The sequence below is a fragment of the Siphateles boraxobius genome, unplaced genomic scaffold, assembly GCF_051911475.1.
Source record: "Siphateles boraxobius isolate OS27281-9 unplaced genomic scaffold, OSU_SipBor_1 6, whole genome shotgun sequence".
NCBI lineage: Eukaryota > Metazoa > Chordata > Actinopteri > Cypriniformes > Leuciscidae > Siphateles > Siphateles boraxobius.
This window is the reverse complement of record NW_027509186.1, coordinates 16,730,870-16,755,759: the sequence shown is the minus strand read 5'-3', so window position 1 is coordinate 16,755,759 and position 24,890 is coordinate 16,730,870. Positions and strand designations below refer to the sequence as shown.

The following is a 24,890-nucleotide window of genomic DNA, read 5'->3' as shown; positions in this document are numbered from 1 at the left end:
TATTACAATTTAAAATAACTGCCGACTATCTTCATAAATTTTGACATGTAATTTATTGAATGTGAATTAAGTGTGTCTGCTGAATAAAAGCAGCAACTAGTTCATTTCAACAACTAGTTCAATCAGAAATCATAAAAAAAAAAAAAAAATCTCCAGAAGAACAAACTTACGGCAGAAAGAGTTTGTTCTCCATTTTTGGATAACGACTCGGGCTGCACGGCAACTAAAAGCGTATCTCGCCACACTGTCGCAAATCACCTTGCTGTTTCCGCCAGACGCGCACGTATCAAAGACACAGTCGTTCAGATAAGCTGAAGGGTTCAGCACAGCATGACAGGTGGCAAACGGTCCGTTGGGGTCAACCAGAACTCCACAGTAGGGATGTTTCTCATAAATGGCTTTCAGTCTGGGATCACAGTCCACACATGTGCCGCTTTCACATCCGTCCCCACACACCACTCCAGGGACGTACACTTTCCAGGCTCTCCCGAATACATTCACGTCCTGTGTAATATTGCCATCTGGGAGGCGGAAGTCATTGGAAGGGACTCCGTCAAAGTTACCGCAGAGCCCGCAGGTTTTTCCACGGTAGTTGCCAGGGACCGTAACAGTAACTCTGTAAACCCGGTCATAGGTCACCTGGAGGCCAAAGCCGGTCTTGATGATGTAGTTACTACTGTCAAAATACACCTGGACCAAGGAGCCATTTAAACTGTTTGAACTGTACGGCACATTAGTCAAAACCCCATTGACCTGTGGGAATAGTGTTGTATTAGAGTCATACTACATTGGCAGCAATTCAACAAAAGTTTCACATGTTTAAGAACCTCAAATTCACATATCACCAGGCATTATGGGAGCTTCATTGAGCAGCATCTGAACGGCAAAAGCAGACAAACCTCCACTTACCAAAATCTGGGGCTCGTTTTGTCTTACGACAAGGGTGCTGCCGTAGACGGTTATGGCCACTAGCTTGGTAACAGCAACTATCCTATTGGGCCACCATCTCTCATTCTCCACCTGGACGGAGAAAGGGGTCAGGCTGGTCTGTTCCAGGCCACAGGATTGGGACAGGACGTAGGTACAGGTGCCCTGGAAATCAAAGCGCTGCCCATCAAATGACACATAGTGTGGGTCTCCAACAGCTTCACAAATGGCTTTCCCGATTGGTTGGCATCTGCGAACGCCATCCATCAACTCGCACTTCTCATAGGGGCCACAAGATAACTTATTACAGACCACCTGTGGAAACAAACACAGGGCATTCATGTCTTTTGTATTGTGCAAGATTTGTGAGATGGCTTTAATTGATGATCTGAAATGCATACAGTAGATTCAAAAGCAGCAGGTTCAGCCTCATATCATCTCACTCTAAAGAGACAACTAACAAGATATGATAAAGCTGTAAAACATTGTGCCACATCAAATGTCTTATAAATATCCATGTATTTTAATATAGCATTAAATATAAAAAATACTCTTTATAAACCAGGGAGGAAGACTGAACTCTCATTATATTACAAGACCAAGGACAAATATGATTTCTCATTATATGACTCCTCTAAACCCTTTCTTAAGATAACAAGCCCTTTATAACCCTACAAATCAAATACAATCACAATTACAATGTCAAAACTGTAGAATATTCTCCTTAACATATCCTTGACGTGTCCACTTACATGCCCATCCGCTGTACATGTGCACACCTCCTCACAGTTATTGCCAGGATAGAACTGTTGGTAAAGTAAATAGTAGCGTTTGCTATAGAGACAGCCACACTGAGAGAGGGGGACGCAGTGGTCGCCACTCCTGACAAAACCCTGGTCACACACACAGCCCTCCGTACAGCGGCTACGACAGCCAGTGGGAGGAGCCAAACTATGACATGTGACTTCACAGCCAGATCCACATAGCTCATAGTGGCTGTGAACAGGACAATGAACACCTGACAAGACACAGACATGTGAATGGTTAATGTATATTTTTAAATGGTTCATTACAATAGTATAGTATAATAGCATAGTGATATTTCTGTGGCTCCAATCACTTTGAAAACCCTCAGACTAGATTACATGTCAGATTTGATTATTAACTTAAAACCCTTCTCTTGAATGTATTAAAACACCCTTGTATCCTTAACAATTTTGCTGTTGAGCTCTGCTTTATATTTGTTGGCTTTTGTTGAGATGAATGGAACTGGTACAGTAGTGACTTACAAAAACTCTTGTATATGAACACAATATTACACTGTATATGGTTTCTCAGAAAGATCTAGATACAATCGACCAGTATTTGTCTTACCACAGAATTCAGCAGATCTCCAGGGGCTGATGGTTTTTCCCATCGCCTGACAGGCAGATACATATGCTGTTATGGACTGGCACAGTATATCTCTCCTTTCGTTATACAAACAGACATTGTGAACACAATCCTCAAAAAATGGTTCAGGGTTCAGCCTGGTCTGACAGTCCCTGAAAGGCCCCTGTGGGTCACGCAGCAGCCCACATAAATCAGACGTTTTATAGAGACTCTTTTTGGCCGGGTCACACTTTAGACAACTGTCTGTACAGCCATGGACACAGTCTGAGATCTCGGCTACAAGCCAGCTGGCACCAAACTCCACCGGTCCTGAGGAAGGTAATGTTGTTCCTCTGACAGTCAGATCATCTTCTGGATTTCCATTGTAGTTCCCACAGAGGCCACAGACGGCACCCATGTAGGTGCTGGGGACGGTGACGGTGGCAAAGCTGTTCCAATCAAGCGTAACTCTGAGACCAAAAGAGGTTTGAATGACAGCAGACCAGCCACTTCTGAAAACTGAAACCTGACCTTCAATAAGACTGAAAGGGAGGTTCAACAGCTCACCATTGACCTAAAAGAGAAATCCAATTTTGCTTAAATTTCTCATTAAATGACAACAGCAAGCTATTTAGAAAGATAAAATCGTTTGCCCAAGGTTTAATGCATGTAACTAGAACTTACGGTAACAAAACTGCTGTATTCTCTATCAATAACAATGCTGACATTATATACTTTGATCTCCAGTAATTTAGTGAATGTGACCGCTTTGCTTCCCCGAAACTCATTTTGCACCAGGACATCAAATGACACCAGTCCAGGATCTGAGACACAAACTCCAACCAACTGATATATACAGTTTCCCTGAAGGTAGAATATAATAATGCTAGCATTAAAGGGTACTCATCCAAACATATGGACATTTTGATCCTACACTACAGTACATGCTAAGTTATTTTTTAATGTTGTCTGTCCACGACACTTTGAGTATGCAGGAAATATTCAGGCAGAAGAAAATATATTTTTGTAGTTAATGTGGAGGAAAAAACAACAACTATATTTCACCAAGTGCAACATGTTCCTGCATTAACTTCTTTGTTAATCCTTTAAAAACATTAAAATATACCAATCAGATTTGAAAGTTCAGAGTTACAACCAGGGTTAGGCTTCTAAATCTACCTTTCATTTGTTACCTTTCATTTCCCTCTGATTTTAGTGATAAGGTTTTGTGTAGGGTTAGGTTTAAGGGTAGGATAGGATTAGGACTACATTTTCAGACAGAAATGTTGTTCCAGGATCAACAAAATATGTTGATACAGGAACATGTCTTACTTGGAAAAATCACGATGACTATTTATACCTACACTACAGAAGCCATGAAGAGAGAGGTTTTAAAAGAACCTTTTAAGTTGTTACACAATGCAGAAAATATATAACGTAGAATAAACTGCACAGTTTGTTTTATGTCAATAGAATAGAACCTGGAAGTTGAAGTACTTCTTGTCAAATGTATAGAAGTGGGGGTTGCCCCCTGCCATACAGGTGCTTTGGGAGGCAGGATAACAGTCCCTAATGCCATTCACTTGCTGGCAGTGCTGTCCAGCCCCACAGCCTCGATCTTGGCATTCTATTCGTCCACTTTCTGTGGAGCAACGACAAAGCCGCTGGCAAGTATCATCCGCCCAGAAAGCCTCCCCAGCGGGAACGTAGCGTCCATTGTAGGAACAGCCACATTGGGCAGAGTGTACACATTTTGATCCACTCAGAACAAAACCAGGGTCACAAGTGCATGTTTCGGCACAGGGCAAAGTGCAGTTCAAATGAGCCCTGAGGCCGCAGGTCAAAGGGCAAGCGCTACCACAAAATTCATAATGACTGTTTTCAGGGCATCTGTAAGCTGAAGACACATTCGGAAATAAAACATCACAATTTTGCTGAACAATGTCAAGTCAAGATGCTTATCATACTATTACTCACAACAATTGGCTGCTTCTCTCCAGTTGGTTAGTTGTATCCCAAAATGTTGACATACACTCGAATAGACCTCCAAGACATTACATAAGTAGTTTCTGTGGCCATCTGCCAAACAGACGTCATACAAGCAGTTCTGAATGTAAATAGCAGGATTGATAACAGAATGACACTGACTGAATGGCCCCTTCATTAAGAGTCCACAGTAGTTTTCACCCTGCCATTGTTTAAGTGCTTGAGCATCACACTCATGGCCGCTATTGTCATCTCTACAGCCCTCATCCCATGTTAAGTTGTGAACTTTCCAACTCTGGCCAAACGCTGTTGCATTGGCAGCCTGGGTGTTTGAAGGCATTGTGAAATCATCATTGGGATCACCATTAAAGTTGCCACAGAGGCCACAGACTTTGTTCATGAAGGCAGTGGGCATGGATACCACAAGATAGTGATTATAGTCATACTGCACATTCAGCCCAAAAGAAAAAAGGATGGTGATGAAGCTGCCGGACTGGAACATGGATACTCCAACATCATCAAGAATGACAGGAAGGCTCCACACACTTTGGTCAATCTGTACAAATAAAAACAAATTATTGTATATTAAACTGCAAAAAATTATCAGTCTGTATTTTTTGTCTTGTTTTACGATAGAAAAGCTCTAGATTGTAAGCATTTTCTCTCAAAATATGGTTTAGGCTTTTATCAGTATTTAAAGTCTCCATGAAATCAAAATGTACTTAATTTTTATAGAATATTTCAGTGTTTAAGTGTAAAATTTTTTCTGGTTTGAAAAGTCATTGCACATGGATATACTCTAATATTATAACATTATTATATTTTATAATAATAATAAAACTTGTTTTTGGCTTTAAGCATAAACTTCACTATTTGTTTTAAGATGTATGCTTAATCCCTTAATCTCTTTTGCAATTTTGCTTACTGAGTAAACTGATCATTATAAGGATGTTTAGATACATTTATAAAAATATGACAAAATACTGATCATTTTTTTAAATGAATGGCTTAATAGTTCCCTTTCGTTGTCACTCCGAGTTACGTCGGATGACGACGAATGGGGTTTCGCTTAGAAAGCCTATCAACTTCGAGTATTACAAAACGAGCCAATGGCAAGGAAATGCCATGGGTCTGCGGAATTTGCATGGCGTAACTCCGCCCCACCTCGTGGGTATAAAAGGAGGAAGCCGGCAGCAAGCAGATATGTTTTCGCTTCGGAGCCAATTGTATTCTTCTCTCCACAAGCCATCTCTGAATTGTCAGCTTTACAAACGAGTACCTCGAGTGTTGGTGTGACGGCGATCTACGGCGAGAGCGTGCTTCCTGCTGATCTGTTGCAGTGGTCTGCCAGTCGCTGCGTTTCTCCCCGGGTGCTTCAACACTTGAGTTTTCTCTCACTAAAAGAGCTTACACGTGGCACGTCTTTTTAAAGATGTCTCGCCCGTGTACTTCTGGTTGCGGCAGATTGGTATCGGACTCTGATGGGCACGAGCGTTGCATAGTATGTTTGGGCATTGATCATGCTAGAGCAGCGCTCGTGGATGACTCATGTTCTCTCTGTGGGAACATGACCATCGCGTCATTACGGTCGAGACTCCGTGAACTCGCAAGAGTGAGAGTCCCCTCATCCACCCCCCGTCCTGCGGCTGGTGGCCAGGGTGACCTGAGGGTTACGGTCTGGAACAAGGCGCCGACTATGTGTCCGCGACCCCAGCCCCCCTCTTCAATGACGGTGCCCGCTAGTGAACTGCTGATTCCCGCGGGTCTACCCTCTGGTGGCCCGCGTGCTTCAGTTGAAGCTACAGAGGAAGATGCCATGTCTGTTGCAGCATCACTAGGCGGGTTTGACTCTTCTGGAAGTGAGGGCTCGTCACAGCTGCCACCTTCCGGTGTGCATACGGCTGTGCTCGAGTCTGATCCGGAGATGACGGCCATGCTTTCCCGGGCAGCCGCGAGCATCGGACTTGAGTGGAGGCCTCCACCCTGTCCTGAGCGCTCGCGGCTGGACGATTGGTTTTTGGGTAAGGCCGCCGACCCTCGTCCTCGGCAAACCCCAATACCTTTCTTCCCGGATGTGCATGATGAGATCTCGAAGTCCTGGAAGACCCCCCTGTCTTCTCGGGACCGCTCGCTGGTCTCATCCGCCTTTCCTCCCCTCGATGAGGCAGCTGCCCGTGGGTACACTGGGCTTCCCCCGGTTGAACGCTCTGTTGCCATGCAACTATGTCCTCAGAGTGCTTCTTCTCGGGGCGAGCCTAAGCACCCATCCAAAGCCTGTAGATTTTCGTCGACCCTGGTGGCGAAGTCTTACAGAGCGGCGGGACAGGCGGCTGCTTCACTGCATGCTATGGCCACTCTGCAGGTCTACCAGGCCCAGATGCTCAGAGACATGCACGAGGGTAGGACAAACCCAGGGCTCTTTGATGAGCTGCGCGCCGCGACCGACCTTGCTCTCCGGGCGACGAAGGTTACCGTGCGCTCCCTGGGTTTGGTGATGTCCACAGCTGTGGTCCAGGAGCGACATCTGTGGCTGAACCTGGCTGACATGCGGGACGCTGAGCGGACCCGTCTGCTTAACGCCCCCTTGTCCCAGGCCGGCCTCTTCAGCGGTGCAGTTGAAGACTTTGCCCAACAGTTTTCAACTGCCCAGAAACAGACCGAGGCCATCAGACACATTCTGCCCCGCCGGTCCGCTGCTGCCTCCACCTTGCCGGCCGGGCAGACGCCTTGACCTGTTTCCCGCCGAGGGCGCCCTCCTGCGGCTCCCGCCCCTCCCGCCCGGACCACGCAGCAGCCTCCACCCAGGGCCGGTCGCGGAGGAAGCCGTAAGAGGGCGCCACAGCCCTCTCCTGCCCCGCCCCCCGCTAAACGCCGGGCCAAGCGGCGCTCCTGAGACGGGCTGCTCAGGGATGATGGTTGTTTCGCAGGAGGTGGTAGCAGGACCACTCCTTCCCCCGGTGGAGGGCCGGGGGAGAATCTTTTGTTCTCCACTCCCCACTGCTCACCCACGGGTGGGCAGCACCCTAATGTGGTTAAAGTCAGAAACAATCCCCTCTTCCCTGAGCTCACAGAGTTCTCGGGCGACACAGAGCGCCGCCCACAAGCCGTGCTCTCCTCGCCCCCCTCTGTCCCAGAGGCGGTTGACACGGCGTGCCGTCCACGGACCGCTTCGCCCCTGTCCCCCTCTGTCGCCAGACCCCTGGCAGAGCAGGCCCCCGCGGGACGACCAGCCTGGTCCTCCCCTGGCCCCCTCTGCCAGGGTGCGGTTGCTAACTGTGCCCCCTCTCCGGGCCGCTATGCCGTCCACATCTGGGCCAGTTACTCCGCTTCGCTGCCCCTCCGGGGGGACGCCTGTGGCTCGCATGATCCCGTTGGTTCAGTTCCTGGGAGCCTGGCTAGAGCTTCCCCGTCTGTCCCACTGGATCGCGCGTACCGTCAGGCTCGGCTATGCGATTCAGTTCGCACGGTCTCCTCCCCGCTTCAGGGGAGTCCGCTCCACTTTGGTCGGTGGCAATGCCCCTATCATGAGAGCAGAGATTGCCACCCTGCTGGCGAAGGGTGCAATCGAGACTGTCCCTCCAGCCGAGATGAGGTCCGGCTTCTACAGCCCCTACTTCATTGTCCCCAAGAAAACCGGTGGGTTACGGCCAATCCTGGACTTGCGCGTGCTGAACCGCTCCCTTCACCGGATGCCGTTCAAGATGCTCACCGCCAAACGCGTTTTCGAATGCATACGGCCCCAGGATTGGTTCAAACACAGACCGTTCCTCCGGTTTGCTTTCGAGGGGCAGGCATACCAGTACGCGGTTCTCCCTTTCGGGCTAGCCCTGTCTCCTCGCATCTTCACGAAGGTCGTCGAGGCGGCCCTTGTTCCCCTTCGAGAACAAGGGGTTCGCATCCTGAGTTATATCGACGACTGGCTGATCCTAGCTCACTCTCGAGATCAGGTTTGCGAACACAGGGACCTAGTGCTTCGGCACCTAGCCCGTCTGGGCCTTCGGGTCAACTGGGAGAAGAGCAAACTTTGCCCCGTGCAGAGGATCTCTTTTCTCGGTATGGACATCGACTCGGTCGCCATGTCCGCGCAGCTTACGAGCGAGCGCGCGCAGTCACTGCTGACTTGCCTAAGACAATTCGAGGGCAAGAGTGCGGTTCCACTGAAACTTTTTCAGAGGCTCCTGGGGCATATGGCATCTGCAGCCGCGGTCACGCCGCTCGGATTGCTTCATATGAGACCGCTTCAGCTTTGGCTTCGCGACCGAGTCCCGAGGTGGGCATGGCAACACGGCACGTTCCGAGTACCAGTTACTCCGACCTGCCGTCAGTTCTTCACCCCGTGGGCGAACCTCGGTTTTCTCAGGGCCGGTGTCCCCCTGGCACGAGCTTCCCGGCATGTTGTTGTCTCAACAGATGCCTCCACCACGGGCTGGGGCGCCATGTGCAATGGACATGCTGCTGCGGGCTCCTGGACAGGACCCCAGCGGCTGTGGCATGTCAATTGCCTCGAGTTGTTGGCAGTACGCCTTGCCCTGCACCGCTTCCGGGCGTTGCTCAGGGGTCAACACGTACTAGTCCGTTCAGACAATACCGCCACTGTAGCGTACATCAACCATCAAGGTGGTCTACGCTCCCGCCGTATGTCACAACTCGCTCGCCACCTCCTCCTATGGAGTCAGAAGCATCTGAGGTCGCTTCGAGCCATCTTCATTCCCGGAGCGCTGAACTGTGCAGCCGACGAGCTCTCACGGCTTCAGCCCCTCCCTGGAGAATGGCGACTCCATCCCCAGTCGGTTCAGCTGATTTGGGACCAGTTCGGGGACGCGCAGATAGATCTGTTTGCCTCTCACGACTCGACCCATTGCGCCCAGTTCTATTCCCTGACCGAGGGCACGCTCGGCACGGATGCTCTGGCGCACAGCTGGCCGCAGGGCCGCAAGTATGCGTTTCCCCCAGTGAGCCTTCTTGCGCACACTTTGCGCAGGGTCAGGGAGGACGAGGAGCAGGTCATTCTGGTTGCCCCTTACTGGCCCAACCGGACCTGGTTCCCCGAACTAGTACTCCTCGCGACAGCACCTCCCTGGCCGATCCCTCTGAGGAAGAACCTTCTTTCTCAGTGACAGGGCACCCTATGGCACCCTCGTCCCGATCTTTGGAACCTCCACGTGTGGCTCCTGGATGGGACGAGGCAGGTTTGAGTACCCTACCACCAGCGGTGGTGGCTACCATCACTTCCGCTAGAGCGTCGTCCACGAGACACGTCTATGCGTTGAAGTGGAACCTCTTCGTCAACTGGTGTTCTTCTCACCGAGAAGACCCCCGGAGATGCTCGATCAGTGTTTTGCTTTCCTTCCTTCAACAGGGGCTGGAGCGAAGGCTGTCTCCCTCCACCCTGAAGGTCTATGTTGCCGCCATTGCCGCACATCATGACCTCATCGAAGGTAAGTCGGTGGGGAAGCACGACCTGGTCATCAGGTTCCTGAGAGGAGCGAGGAGACTAAATCCTCCTCGTCCTCCTCTCGTTCCCTCTTGGGACCTCTCAGTGGTTCTAACTGCCCTGAAGAGTGCTCCCTTTGAGCCCCTGCAATCAGTCGAGCTTAAGTTCCTGTCTATGAAGACAGCGCTCCTGGTTGCACTGGCCTCCATCAAGAGGGTTGGGGACCTGCACGCATTCTCCGTTGACGAAGCGTGCCTGGAATTTGGGCCGGCTTCCTCTCACGTGATCCTGAGACCCCGGCCTGGATATGTGCCCAAGGTTCCTACCACTCCCTTTTGGGACCAGCTGGTGAACCTGCAAGCGCTGCCCTCGGAGGAGGCAGACCCAGCCTTGGCACTGCTCTGTGCAGTACGCGCTCTCCGCGCCTATGTAGACAGAACGCGGTGTTTCAGGACCTCAGACCAGCTCTTTGTCTGTTATGGTGGGAAGCTGAAGGGAAAGGCTCTCTCCAAGCAAAGGTTGTCTCACTGGATAGTGGACACCATTGCTTTGGCTTACCAGCAGCAAGGTCGACCGTGCCCCCTTGGTGTGACTGCCCACTCCACCCGGAGTGTGGCGTCCTCTTGGGCTCTAGCGCATGGCGCCTCGCTAACAGACATCTGCAGAGCTGCAGGCTGGGCGACACCTAACACATTCGCCAGATTCTATAATCTCCGAGTGGAGCCTGTGTCCTCTCGTGTACTCGCTTCAACCAGCTAGTACCGGACCCGCTCAGGTGTCTTCGCTTGCTCGCCATTCCACTCCACGGACTGGATACGTGCGATATTTTCCTCAGGTGAGCTTCTCCGAAAGCCCTGAGCTCCTCCAGCACTCCTGACGTCGGCGCCAGTGTCTATTGCCTGTGCGTCGGCTAGGTGCCTCCCGTGTGCATGGTCCCTCCTCTGAGCGACCCCCACATGTGTATTTCCACTGTAAGCCTCTCTGAGCGTGTGTCTTTCCCTTGGCAAGCCACCTTGCCACCCCTGGGGTTGAAATATTTCACCTGCGGCTGGACACCCCAGTGTTTTCCATATGCTTCCTTCGGGTCATATGTGTATTCTCTAAGTCCCCCCCCCTCCGGGCTGGCATTAATTGCATACTTCCCCTAAGCTTGGGATATGCTTCCCAGTGTACCTTGGTATTCCTGTGTTATATGGAGTCCTTTGTCCAGGCTGACAGGGATCTCGATTTACGCAGGGCACTGGAAGACAGCTGAGAAGGTGGCGTGATTAGACTGGTAACCCCATTCGTCGTCATCCGACGTAACTCGGAGTGACAACGAAAGGGAACGTCTACGGTTACGTATGTAACCCTCGTTCCCTGAGTAGGGAACGGAGACGTTACGTCTGCCTGCCACTTTCCGCTGTACCGCGGGGATCGCCTGAGCTCAGTCTTGGCTCCTCAGCGAAGAAACATATCTGCTTGCTGCCGGCTTCCTCCTTTTATACCCACGAGGTGGGGCGGAGTTACGCCATGCAAATTCCGCAGACCCATGGCATTTCCTTGCCATTGGCTCGTTTTGTAATACTCGAAGTTGATAGGCTTTCTAAGCGAAACCCCATTCATCGTCATCCGACGTAACGTCTCCGTTCCCTACTCAGGGAACGAGGGTTACATACGTAACCGTAGACGTTATGAGGTCTAAGCTATTATTCTCACATGAGACAATACTGTCAATATTGCAGTTCCAGTTTTAGTACTAAAAACATGCAATAATTAAAAATAAAAATGTTTACCCTGACTTTTCCACGTTCGGAACCTTCAACGCTGATGGTGATTCCGCCGATATTCACAATTACAAGTGCCACATAGGAGACTCTTATGTCGCCGCGGTTTTCATTTTTAGCCAAGACTTCGAAAGCTGGAAGACTGTCATTTTTCTGACAGTTCCGGGTGACAACATAAGTGCAAGTGCCCATAAAGTCAAAATAACGCTGGTCAAATGTGCTGTAGTGAGGGTCGCCCATAGCCCAACACATTCCAACTGGTTTCTTCACACAGCTGGGCAAGGAACCCATCATCTGGCACTCCTCATCCTGGCTACAGCCGATGCTAAAGCAAGAGCGAGGCACAACTACAACAAAGGGAGAAAACAGAACATACTCATGATGCTGAAGTAGTAAAGTGAGGCAATTAGGAGATTACTATGGTTTTAATAAAGCAATTAAGACAGCTGTGTTAGCTATTAAAAATGCATTGTTGGACTATAATGACATAAATTTCATTTTTGGGTGAACTATCCCTTTAAGACTGGCTATACTGCATTAAACACAAACGTAAAAGCTTTTTTAAACAAAAGGAGGAATGTGTTTAATTGTGACATACCTGGATCAATGCATGGGGCTGGAGCTCCATATCCATTCACTTGCTCGATTCCCACACTATAGACCCCAAAAGAAGCACTTGCATGGGTTACTTTGTGCCCACCTGCCCCAGGTTGATAAACCAGCTCAGTCCAGGAGTACTGGCTGTTTTTGATGACCCTCCACTGACTTTTTCCAGGTAAAGGCAAGCTATCAAAAAGAATCCCTGCTTGTTCATTTGTTGGCACAATCAACAGAGCTCGGTTGTCAAAGCCAGCTATCCCATCAAGTGCGTACGAAGAACCGAAATGGTTGTTGGGCAAAATATTTACAAGAAACGGGTCGTACATCACATTATAGGATGTTCGCACACCATTAAACAGAAAAAACACCTGGATTCCGCTGTCAGCAATGATGTTAAGACCATCTGGAAACTTGATTTTGTATTCTATGATCATACCACGCTGAAGTATATCATTTAATATAGTATGGCCAAATTGAACAGTTACATTCGTTGACTGCGATGCCTGGATATAGACGCTGTCAAACTGACTCTGGATGCTAAACGGAGCCACCAGGAATTGAGTTCCCCACCTTAGCACCGGCAGGAGTTGCTCATAAACGTGATTGCACTTAGAAAAGCGCCACGTGCACATGTGGCCCGAGTACACGGCGATGAGAAGTTGCGAGGATACGCGGGTTCCTGTCAAGTCTCCTTGGCTTTGAATTTGTGCATTTTCGAAAGGGTCCATCACCAAAACTAGTTTACTGCCGACTCCATACAAGCGGCCCTCAAACCGGACCGCCGCTCGAAGGAACACTTCCACCGTGTTCTGCTCTTTACCGTTGACAAGCACAAACTCCTTCATCATGGATGGAGGGGAATTAGTAGGGGTGAACACAAAATATTCAGTGCCCCATTCACTCATAGGGTAGACCAGGGACGTATCTGCCGTGTATTGTTTTGAGTTTAGTGAGGAAACCGTAATGTCATCGGTTGCCTGAATGAGGGCAGTATTGCGGGACCTCTTGGTGCCAGACAGTTCGACTTCTTTAGGGAGGCTCACAGTGATGCCCTGACCTGCAGTCAGTTGCATCTCCTGGGTGAAACGAAGACCAGGCACGTTGACCTTCACCAGGCAATTAGAACTCACGGAGGTGATATAAAGCTGAAAGAGCGGCACATCAAAAGGGGGTACATAGTTTTGCATAAATGCGGTGGCAAATTCTTTTCCTGCAGATCGAGTCTGGCAGCCATCTTTAAGAGGTCAAGAGAGAAAGACTGAGAGAATTAATTCCACACACAAAAAAAAACAACAACGTTGAAAGCAGATGTTTAGAAGACAATCGTATTAAATAAGTGAATTTAACAAAACTTTCAAAAAGTTTCCAAAAATTGTTATAATAATATATAATCAAATATTTAAATTTAAATGATTAATTAAAATGTATTTTAATTAATTCATAAATCAAGAAATGTGTTTACATAACAGGTATTATCATATACAATTTTTTTATATGTAATAAAATAATAATCCAAAGAAAAGATAGAGCCTTACCCCAAAAGAGAAATATCGCAAAACAAACCAGTAAAAGTTTTGCTCCCATGATTAGCTGTAAATAAATAGTAGTCAAATTGATAAAGAAGCAGAAAATTTCAACATGCATTATTTATTTTTTTAATTGCAGCATACACAATAAGTATCATCCACAATTATGATGTATATACGCATGGGTCCACATGAAAATAACTCTATAATGCAGCTTACCTTCATGGGTATCAAGAAATATACAGTCGATCTAATACAGTATTCAGCCTTTTAAATACTTATATTATCCCAATCTCAAAACCAATCAGAGATTAGATCCTGGAACCGGGGACGTGACCCATTTTAACAGGATCCATTTCTTCCCCCAGGACATGAATGGATAGCATTAAATAACAGCGATATAATTTCCGCATACAACAAAGATACAACCTTTACAAACATTTAAAACAATCTATGTTTGACTTCTACCACAAAAAATATGTAAATAGTCATACAAACAATGTGTAAATTGAAATACTCATGTTGCAGTGAAATAAATAAAATAAAATAAAAGTCTGCAAAAAAAATTGAGAATGCTTTTTCACGCCACACAAACAAAGCGCTATTGAATCCTGAAACATTGTGAACTTGTGATGGTAAATGATGGTGGGTTTGAGTTTTCATAAGCATAAGAGACTATGGTTCCGATTCTCCAGCTCAGAATAAAAACACACTGTCTACAGCAATCTGTCTCAAGACTATGATATTCCTGAAGGACCCAAATGATATGTACAGCATTACCACGAATCATTTCTAACAATTATTGACTGAAAGGTTTTATGAATAAAAAACTGTTTCTACCATAGCCTGCAAACAAGTCTAGATGAGCGGATTAAAATATGGTTAATGAAAAAAATGAACAAGCATAAAGTTTTAGCTTTTACTTATAAAACAGATGGGAAAGTTTAAAGGGGAAGTTGCAATCTAATATCTTTTCCAAAAAGACCCTAAAAGTTAGACTATCCATGTCATAGGTTATTACACACTGTCACAAAGTCTGGGAAAAGACAATCCACATGGGTTTTGAGCTTCAGAAAGGCCTGCAACCTCACAAATACTATTATCAGAGCATATAAGAGAGGACATCAGATTGTAATGAAACTTCCTGCCTGGTTTGATGTTATGTGAAAAGATATTCCCAGAGCGTCTACATCAGAGAGTTATGGCAAAAGAGAGAGATTAACAAAACAGCCCACAATGAAGACAGACAGAAGGAGAGGAAATAAAGTTAACACGAGGTTTCACGAGTCCCATGAGTCTAGAAGAATAATGGAATGAACATCACAGTACACCTAAGCCTCAATTTACAGAATAAGCTCGATGAAGCAGGCAGTGAATAATGCATTATGCCAAACTCAAGAAGACAGGAGCACCACTAAAACCTATTCAAAATGTACAGATTTAATGATAAAACGGCAACTGAAGCCGTTCACTTGCACGTGTTGCAGTTTTCTTTAAACTCACGTAGGCCTGCTGCTTTTATTCTGCAAAAGTCTTGCGGTCAAAGGAGATTCATATCCATTCAGCGGCCACTTTTGATCAATTTAATGCATCCAACTTTGGAACATTAGTGCATCTTCACCTCAGTCTTAACTCCAAATCTGTGATCACTGACAGAGAACCAGCAAAGCTTTCCATAAAAAGGAGCATGTTTATCACTTACATGTTTATTACTTTTTTAAAGTTTACTTACTTATTTTAACAGTGCAGAAACAGTGCCATTCCCTTGTGCTAAATCATAAGCAACGTTATCGCTTACTGAAGACTTCCTCTGGGGCTCGACATTTACACAAAACGCTATCTGTCTACAGGAAAAGCTTCGTTCTCTGACCTTTCTGCACGCACGCACACGCACACACACACACACACACACACACACACACACACACACACACACACACACACACACACACACACACACACACACACACACACACACACACACACACACACACACAAATGGCCAAACAACGGTTTCTGGGTTTTCCACAGTAGGCTGTCATTGGAAACATCGAGTAAAACATCAGTGGGCGAGTGAGGTTGATGGTGAGAAAGCACATTCTTAATTAACAATGTAGGTGTCGTTGATGCTACTGTCAATCGTTAGCTGAGGATTAGAAGTTCTGATAGAAGTGGTTAAGATTGCAACTTATTGCTTTACCTCCCCATTTTGGTCTGAGCGAGGAAATGCCATTGTATTTCCAGGGAGGATGATGGATAAAGAGAACACAATATTGATCAATACATAAAGGATTTGTATTAAGGAAACTTAAAAGAGATACATCAAACCAGTTTAAAGTAAACCTACAGTTAGGCTGTGTAAAATGTATGTTTAAAATCTGTTGGTGCAAATGGATACATTTATAGTCACACTACATGTAGAGTCTAATCCTCCACACACAGCTCTAAATACATGGTGCAAAACTGCCATCTAGTGGTGATATATACAATCCATTTAGGCCCTATTGGCTGCACTGTTCTTAAATAGATGCCAAGATGAAATTGCTCATCTAAATACTTGTCGTCAATAACGGCTGTGCATTAAGAATGCATTGCACAAAGCTGCCAGGGCTCACATCTGAATATGAATAGCTCAAACTCACAGCTTACCGGCATTTACTCTGCACTAGTGCCATCGATATCATCTTATAATATATATAGGGGCTTCATTTGGCAGGGTTTCATTTGGCAATATGCCATAAGTAGCTCATTATGCCGCAACTAATGCATCAAACTTGCTGTGGGTTGCATGAATGGGAACAGTCAAAAAAAAAGTCTTGTCACTCAGTGCAGAGGGGAATGATGCTGCATAGGCCAAAATAAGTTTGTTAAAATTGTTTATCTTTTAATCTGCATAGAACTAATACATATACAGTACCTTCACAAGCATTTGTCCAAAACCCAGGACCGCCCATTTAAACATCACTGTATGATAAATAGCAGTTCTCAACTGGTTGGTCGTGACCTGAAAATGATTTCAATGAGTGTGATAGGGTGGCAGACAGCAGGGGAGAAAACAAAACAAAAAAACAACAATGCTAAATGCATGGAACTATGCATTTAAACTCTACATAAACAGTATATGCACATTTTAATACACTGAATTCAAAAGTGAAAAACAAAAACAGCTGTTCAACAATGACAGTAAATGCACAGGTGTTTCAAGAAGAACAAGTTCAACCATTCTTTTACATAACAGTTGCAGTTCCCACAGAGGCCACATGTTGCAGCAAAGTATTTGCTAAAGAGGGCAAGACTGTGGAGATTTTGAGACACCTTTTTGCTAAAAAAAAAACCATGCAAATCTTAAATTAAAAAGGCAGTGAATGAGTTATGTTTATGTTATTTATGTTCAAAATATTAGTCTCATACATCTTCAGAATCTGTAAATAAAAAAGACAACAGGTATGTCCACATACTGGTCTTGGCCACTTGAAAGCGTGTCCTTGTCAGGAAGTGCACAAGACTGTCCCATATCTTAAAAATGCCAAAGTGCAGTGCCATGAATGCACACTAAACCCACGATATCCGAAGAGGTATGCGAGGCTAAGCATATCCCATCATGCATCATGTTCGTGAACTCACGTGCCCCGAAATCGCGAGATGTCTGGGAAAACATTCCACTGTAAGTTACATTAATTAGATATTACATATAATTTGGTAGTAAAACGTAAAGTTTTGCACATTGTATTTGTGCAAAGATGAGTAGGCTGTGTATTTTATACAACATTTGCAACTGCTTTTAACACTTAATTAGAAGCACCACAATTTTAAAAAAGCTGAATTTTACAGGTTCAGCCTGGAGAGGATTAGAATTTCAAACACATCCATAACTGTTTAATTCAAGTCTTCTCTGGCCGTTAACCTAGTTATATCACTCCATATCTTAACCCTACCAAACTTACCTGACACAAAAATCTACCTGTTGATTTTCATATACAAATATTCAGTCAATGTTTTTCTCCTCAGAGCTCCATTGAAACGCCTCGGGCTGTTGTTCAAACTTTTGTCTCTAACTGTGAACTAATTGTTTAATGAGGCGCTTTAATATCTGAATGTCAATGCATCTACCTGTGCAGATAACCCAAGGCTCAGTCAAAGCATCATGGAAAAAATGTGACCTGTTTTTCAACTCGGCTTGCAAACCCATTGACCTTGCAAACATTTGTGTACGTGAACATACAACATGTACTAAAGCATTTGCGCTGGAACCTGCTAGTTATGACGCAACCCTTGCAATTGGTAACAAGCTGCCCCCATTCTTGACTCACCGTTCCCTCCCCACACCTCCACAGCAAACAAACACATAATATAGCGTGTTTCTGTTTGTGGCTACAGCAGGAACATATCCAGACAACACTACTTTCTGCCCTTTTGATTGGTTATGTGGTCTTTGGGCAAAATAGTGTGTAGAGTTTTTACTGAGGAGACTGTTTCTAGATGCTGATCATTCTCAAAACAACTTGTTCTCCACTATCAGTCCATCAAAGCTACAGTGCCTTATCACAAGCCATGTTCATTTTTGTGCATGCAGGTTTTGAGTTCATGTTAGTTTACTTCTAAAAGTTGACAAAATAAGCCTTTAACCAAGCATTTGAAAACTTTTCTCTTCTGAGAGAACTGACCATAAATATTCATGACTCATCCAGCACCAAACAGATCTTTGGCCAATCAAATGTAGTATGAGATTATCCCACCCCTTATACCACCTGTCACTGGCTGTGTCCGGAATTGCAAACTCTTTTGAGTAGGTACTTACTACGCTAAAAAATCATGTTCTATATAGTATAAGTGTGTGTAGTATGAATGTAATCTGGACGTACTACATCTGCCATACTGTCATTATCATGTGACCTACCAGCGTCAGTACATCACTTCACCTCCATTTACAAATTCTCTCCCGTGGCCTCATGGGATAGTAAAGTGTCCATCGAATGTGAACTTCAGGATCTCGCCAGTAGAAGTAGGTCATCCAGGTACTTTTTACCTACTCTTTTATGAGTACTGTGAATTCGGACATACTTATTTTGTCACATACTGTTTTGTCACATACTGTCGCCTACTTTATTGTGAGTATTTGAGTTCAGATGTAGCCTCTGACTAGCAATACCTGGGAGCAAATAATTGCTCATGGCTTTAAAACAAACTAAAGGCTACTTCCTGTTTCAATAGGAAATATGCAAACACCACAAAGAAAACAATCTTCAAGAAAACTTGACTTCAAGGGTAAGCATCTGTACAAAAGCGTTTTAGTGATATGCTAAAATAAGGAAAAAGAATAAGTTAAGATTAAAATTGTTAACATTATGTTATCAACATCATTTCATAACACTTTTAGGAGAATATTGTCACAGTTTCAAATTATAAAAAGTCATCAAAAATGTATTTTAAATTTACATGAAATTAATTTTGCAGCATTGGTAAATAGCTTTCTGTGTATTTACGTGTGATTTTAATAACATTTATATTAAATTTAAATTATATTCCAAAGTTCTGAGTCAGTAAGATGTTTTTTAAGCAAGGAAGCATTATTGAAAAAAATAAATGCAGTAAAGACATTTACAATGTTACAAAATAATAATAATATAATGATAATAAATGTTTATTGAGCAGCAAATAATCATATTAGCATCATATGATTTCTGAAGGATCATGTGACACTGAAGAATAGAGTAATGATGCTAAAAAAATCAGCTTTGCATCACAGGAATAAATTATATTAACAAAGAAATCAGTTATTTTAAATTGTAATAATATTTCCCAGTATTACAGTTATTACGGCATTTTTTGATAAAAAAATAAATCAGTATCTGCGAATGTAGTAATGGGTGTTAACTGGACTTATATACTCCATATGTCAACTGATGATTGGCTAGATCTGTGGTTAAAGAATGACGTGACATTAGAGTCTTACTGGTAGAACTTGCACTAGAGCTCCCATTTCTTCTCTAGTGAATAATGATGCCGTCAATTTCAAACCAATTCGGGACCAATTCAGACCCTGACAATGTTAACGAACAAGAGGATTCGTACAGGAGTGCATTTGCCAAAAGCATCGTTGGCCAACCATGGTCGCAAGTTCCGTCGTTACCAATTGAGTTCAATGGAAATTGCGACCATAGTTGGCCAACGATGCTTTTGGAAAACGCACTCCTGAACGGATGTAATGCACAGACTTTGAAAGTACTTATTTCACAGGACGTTTCAGAGTGGTATGTTTTTTGTAATTTTATTATACATTATAGATACAATGTTATCCACCATTTAATAGTGATATTTGTCGGAAACTAAGGTAATACAAAAAATAATCGATCACAAAACTATGGCTAATGTTCCTTAGGAGTGATGAACCGTCTAACAAAAGCGAGAGCTAACAAAAGCAACAGGAAACAAGCTGTTCTCCACAAAATGAGCAGCACAGATAAACATTGGGGATATAATGTTCTGGAACAGTGTTTAAAATAAATTTTGACCACACTTAAGTTTGTCGGCCTTAGGAAGGTTAAACAAATGAGTTTTGGAAATGGGGATTACAAAACAGCATCTCTTTGACATAACAACAACACTTTCTTCTCTAATGCAGCTCAACCAGGCCTCACACCTTTTTTGTGTGCATTCAGTTGGTGCTGATTATTTAAATGTGTAACATTATGACTTCCTAAGATCCGGAAAAATCACTTTGTAGTCCAAACAAGCCGTTTGTTTAGTTCTTGAAAAGTGGATTCTGTTAAATAAAATATCTTCCTTTGGAATAGACCTCGAGCTTTGTAACCTTGCAGATCTTTTTTATGCTCAAACAGCAACATTACACACTAACTAAAGTTGAGGAAGTGGAAAAGCAAAATAGGACCCCTTTAACACAGCACTATTGTACCATCTGAACTGTTAACAAAATCAGAAAAAAAGAGACTTTTCTTTAACATTTTCAAATTTGGACTCATGACAAGCATGAAGATCAGAAACTAATTATATAATACAATCCAGGGTGACTGATTAATTATTTTAAGAATATAACAAAGATCTCATATAGTTCTCATAGTTAGAGACTTTATACATTATGCCTCCTTTCTTTGGAAGTGATAAATAGTGTCAAGTACCTTTTCAAACAAACTGTTTATCAGATCACCAGTGACTCAGAGGCCTAAGTTACGTATCCAAGAGTGACGAATAACAATGCATTTGGCAAAGCCACCTTTCACAACAAGTGTGGGACTATAACTGGTTCCTTTGCTTCTCCACAGCTGTATGAATGCCAGCAGAACCAGTCGTACTTCTGCTGACTTCAGCTGAAAAATCCGCTAGAAAGGGCATGGGAGGAGCCCTGCGGGTAAGTGTTATTTTGGCACTTTAAAGTAGCTGAGGAGTAACACCTTTGCCTACAGGTCTTCAGCAATCCTTCCTCAGCTAACTTGAAGAAAGCCAGACGTGAGTAAGTCAGATGCATGACCGATACTCAAAACAAGATCATATCATGGCGTCAAGGAACCAGGCATACAAATAACCCATATCGTCAAGGATGTACAAAATAGAGATTTTCATAAATATAACAAAAAAGTTTTTAGTCTTTAAGGAATAGTTCCTTCATATGGAAACTTGTTTCCACTAAGGAATAAAAAAAGACTACTTTTTTGTCCTCTATTTCTGAATTAATTCTGAATTGTGAGAATAAAAAAAGTCAGAATTACCTTTTTTTCCCTGTGGAAACAAGCTTTCATACTTTCGTCATTTACTCGTCCTATTGTCTTTCAAAACCTATAAGAAGTTATTTCTTCCAATGAGCACATTGTCCAAGCTGCTAACACACCAAAGGATACATTTAGCAGAATGTCTGAGCTGTGCTCTTTCATACAATGAAATTGAATAGTGACCACGGCAGCGTTTCTCAAAAGCATCGCAAGCTAAGCTGATCGTAGAGACTGTTGGTGGCAATGGTTCTAGGCTGCACTTAGGCTTACAATGCTTTTGGGCTTTCATGCAAGATTTTTAGTGAATGATGACTTGGTCTGTATGTTCTGTGATAATGAAATGGTCTGTTCCTCACACAAAGCTATTGTATGGCTTTAGAAGACTTGAGATATAGTGCACAAGTCGTACAGGCTGCTTTTGAAGCTTTGACAACCTGAGGTGACCATCCACTTTCATAGTTTGAAAGAGCACAGCTCAGACACTGCTAAACAACCTCTACTTTGGTATTCTACTGAAATAAGAAAATCATCCTTTTGGGGTGAAATAACTCTTTAATACACAGACCCATTTGGTATACAGGAGCCTCTCTTCCACTGACAATCGGATCGGATTCAGCGCAATCATTTGCTTAGACATTGTGTCCGTACATATGTTTAAATGGGAGTTGGCTGAGCAAGTCAAGGCTTGACTCTAGATTTGAAGGACATGAGGATTGTTCCATTAGTTTAGGTGGATTATATGACTAATCCATCCCTTAACCTGTTTGCTGATACCCAAAAGACATGAAATCAATCAAACACCTGGCATTAAAATAAATCTTTCACAAAATTACGCTCAGTTGTGTGATCCTTATTTACACATGTTAAGCCTGACATATGATTTTTTATAAAATGGAGGAGTTTTATAAAACTTGTATTTGATACATTAGACTTTTATGTGTCTGTAATAAAACATGAGAATGCTGTACCCACATTGGACCAAAAGGCACCAACTTCTGGCGAGACAGGACTTCATTCAGCACAACCTTAACAGTGCATTATGGGTATCTCTAGCATTGAGCGCATAGATATATATATATACATAGATTCCTCATAGCGGTTTCAACAGGCTGTTATACTGTACGTAAGCGGTCCGCCATATTGGAACGGTCAAAACACCGGTCTGTGAACGTTCGAGGGGCAAGTTGACCGTGCATCTGCTACCGCATGTAGGAATATCTATATCTGCAATAGACTTCAGAAGATGATTCTGCTAAACTCAATACAACAAGACGGAGTCAGCTAGCACGACACTAAAAAGTTACCATATAAAAACCTGTAATATTACGTTAATACACATACAACACGCTGTTTTGGCATCAGTACATGTACATGTTCTCTAGATCGGATTAAAAAAGGAATAAACCATCCCTCGAAACTCCAATCGGATCGATCTCAATCAGATTGATTAAGATGTTTACATGAAGGTTTTTTAGTCCGATTGAGCCGTCAATCCGATTATAAGGGTCCATGTAAACACAGCTATTGATTCTTACAGTGAATGACGACTAATCGACCAACCCAAGATGGTGGGTGAGCCGACATGTCTGGTGCAAACGAATGTGCTGTATCTATGGTTGAGCGTATGTTAGTTGTACACTCTATTGTGGTGCATTATGAGATTTAAAGAGTGGCTTCAGACACCACCACGAATGGCTGTCCCCTCAAATAATGCCCTATTTAAGGGTATAGGGGCGATTTCGGACATTTTGTTGTTCTTACGGGAATAGACACACTTCTGCCACCTACTGGGTTGAAGCATGAAACCAAGAAAACTGGTGTAGTGTTCAATTTCAGAAGAATCTGTTTTTTTGTTCATGAGTCAAACAAAATTGAGCACTACCTAGTGAGTCATCTAGTTCGTTAATGAGGATCTGCTTACCTACTGGTTGCGTTACAAAATGACTAATATGATCGTACACATTTAAACAAGAAACTTGTAATTATTTAGGCTAGTGTCTATGTTAGAACCACGTCTTTTGTTTGCTTAAAATTATGCAGTTGACAAAAAATAGAATACTACATATATTTGCTCTGTTGCTCTGATTTGTGGAAAATGATTGATGCTTAAACTGTTTCTGGAGTATTTCAGTAGTTTACATGCATAATATGTGTTGCAAGGCTAGTTGTGGCTGTGATGAATGACTCATGAACATGAAAAGACTTGCAACCACCTACTGTCGTAACGATAACCTGAAGAGTCACTGAATGAATCCTGATTCAAAAGAGTTATTCAACACTAAGTCGAATTATAATAATTTCAGATTTTAAACAGCCAAAAGAGGCAACTGTAAATATATATTTATTGCTGAAATATTGACAATATTTTTTTTTTCTGATTTTAAACAGCCAAAAAAAAAAAAACTAAATATATATTGCTGAAATAGACAATACATTTTTTTTTTACATTTTAGCATTTCACAATGCGACCTGCAAATGGACTTAATTAGCGTTGCTATTGATTTAAAAATATAGCGATTCCATAACATCTACTAAAATACAAGTTCTACAAGCACGTGGAGGCTTTTTACAGTTCAGAATCAGTTTGGTAATTATAATATGGCTTAAACACATTTCAACAAGTATGCGTTACATCTGGTTACAAGCCAGATATATAGAAAAATAAAGCTGGCAGAACTTTGTGAACTGGCATAATGGGAAATAAAGCAACATATCTAGTAAAATACTAAACGAATAGGCTTTGTGTATTGTATCAGGGTGTGGTGCAGGCAGAAGAAAAAGAGGAGTCCAAAGTTCCAATGCAAAGCATTTACTTACAATATTACTCAAATAGAGGCAGAAGGTTCACACACGAAGTACAACGGAGAACAAACCAAGACTGATTGAACTGAAGGGAGTTTAATACAAACACAGATGAACATTGATTAACAGAAAACAGGTGAAACAGATGATGAAGATGATAATTAACTAAACACAGGTGAAGCAGATGAACTAAATGACAGTAACCATGGAAACATATGAGTGGTGGGAAAACAGAACAAAGGAAGACATGTGACTAGTGACAACAAGACTGAGACGGAAACACAACTGTGACATACTGGTAAACATGTAAATAAAAATTATGCATTTATACAACTTTTGAGTTTGTGTATAGGTTGCTCAAACATAAAACAACGATAACATTAAAGTCACTGAATTCAGAATTGACCAGTTTTATTTTTATATGGAATATTGCAGTATTTGTTATAAAGGATTTATCCGTGCACATAATTATTATAAAAAAATTGTATTCATGTGCCCTCATAATCTTTAACCCTTGCGTTTTTGGTCAGTTTGACCCTTTTTGAGTTGTTGAAATACCAGTTAACCTATGTTTTTTTTTTGTTTCTTGATATTTTGTGACATTATTATGGCCAGGAACAGGCATGCAAAGTTCAACACGCTGACGTGTTTTGAAATCTACACAAAATTTCTATTACGTTTGTGTTGGGTCAAATTGACCCACATAAATTAACGTTTTAAGGCAGCTGTACAGACAAGTAAGGCAAGCTATCTG

General features: G+C 43.4%; 1 protein-coding gene across 1 annotated transcript in view; it reads right to left on the bottom strand.

Annotated features, from left to right (window-relative positions):
• Positions 1–13,968, bottom strand: part of fcgbp (Fc gamma binding protein) — a 32,640-nt gene extending 18,672 nt beyond the window's left edge. Inside the window, exons 1-11 of the mRNA XM_077207885.1 lie at positions 13,830–13,968; positions 13,620–13,674; positions 12,083–13,318; positions 11,494–11,831; positions 4,276–4,840; positions 3,780–4,195; positions 2,983–3,162; positions 2,302–2,872; positions 1,680–1,945; positions 910–1,242; positions 171–753 (exon numbers count right to left, since the gene is read on the bottom strand). Coding sequence (XP_077064000.1) covers positions 171–753; positions 910–1,242; positions 1,680–1,945; positions 2,302–2,872; positions 2,983–3,162; positions 3,780–4,195; positions 4,276–4,840; positions 11,494–11,831; positions 12,083–13,318; positions 13,620–13,674; positions 13,830–13,835 — 4,549 coding nt within the window. The 5' untranslated portion in view covers positions 13,836–13,968. The remainder of the gene's footprint in view (positions 1–170; positions 754–909; positions 1,243–1,679; positions 1,946–2,301; positions 2,873–2,982; positions 3,163–3,779; positions 4,196–4,275; positions 4,841–11,493; positions 11,832–12,082; positions 13,319–13,619; positions 13,675–13,829) is intronic.
• Positions 13,969–24,890: the final 10,922 nt, after the last annotated feature.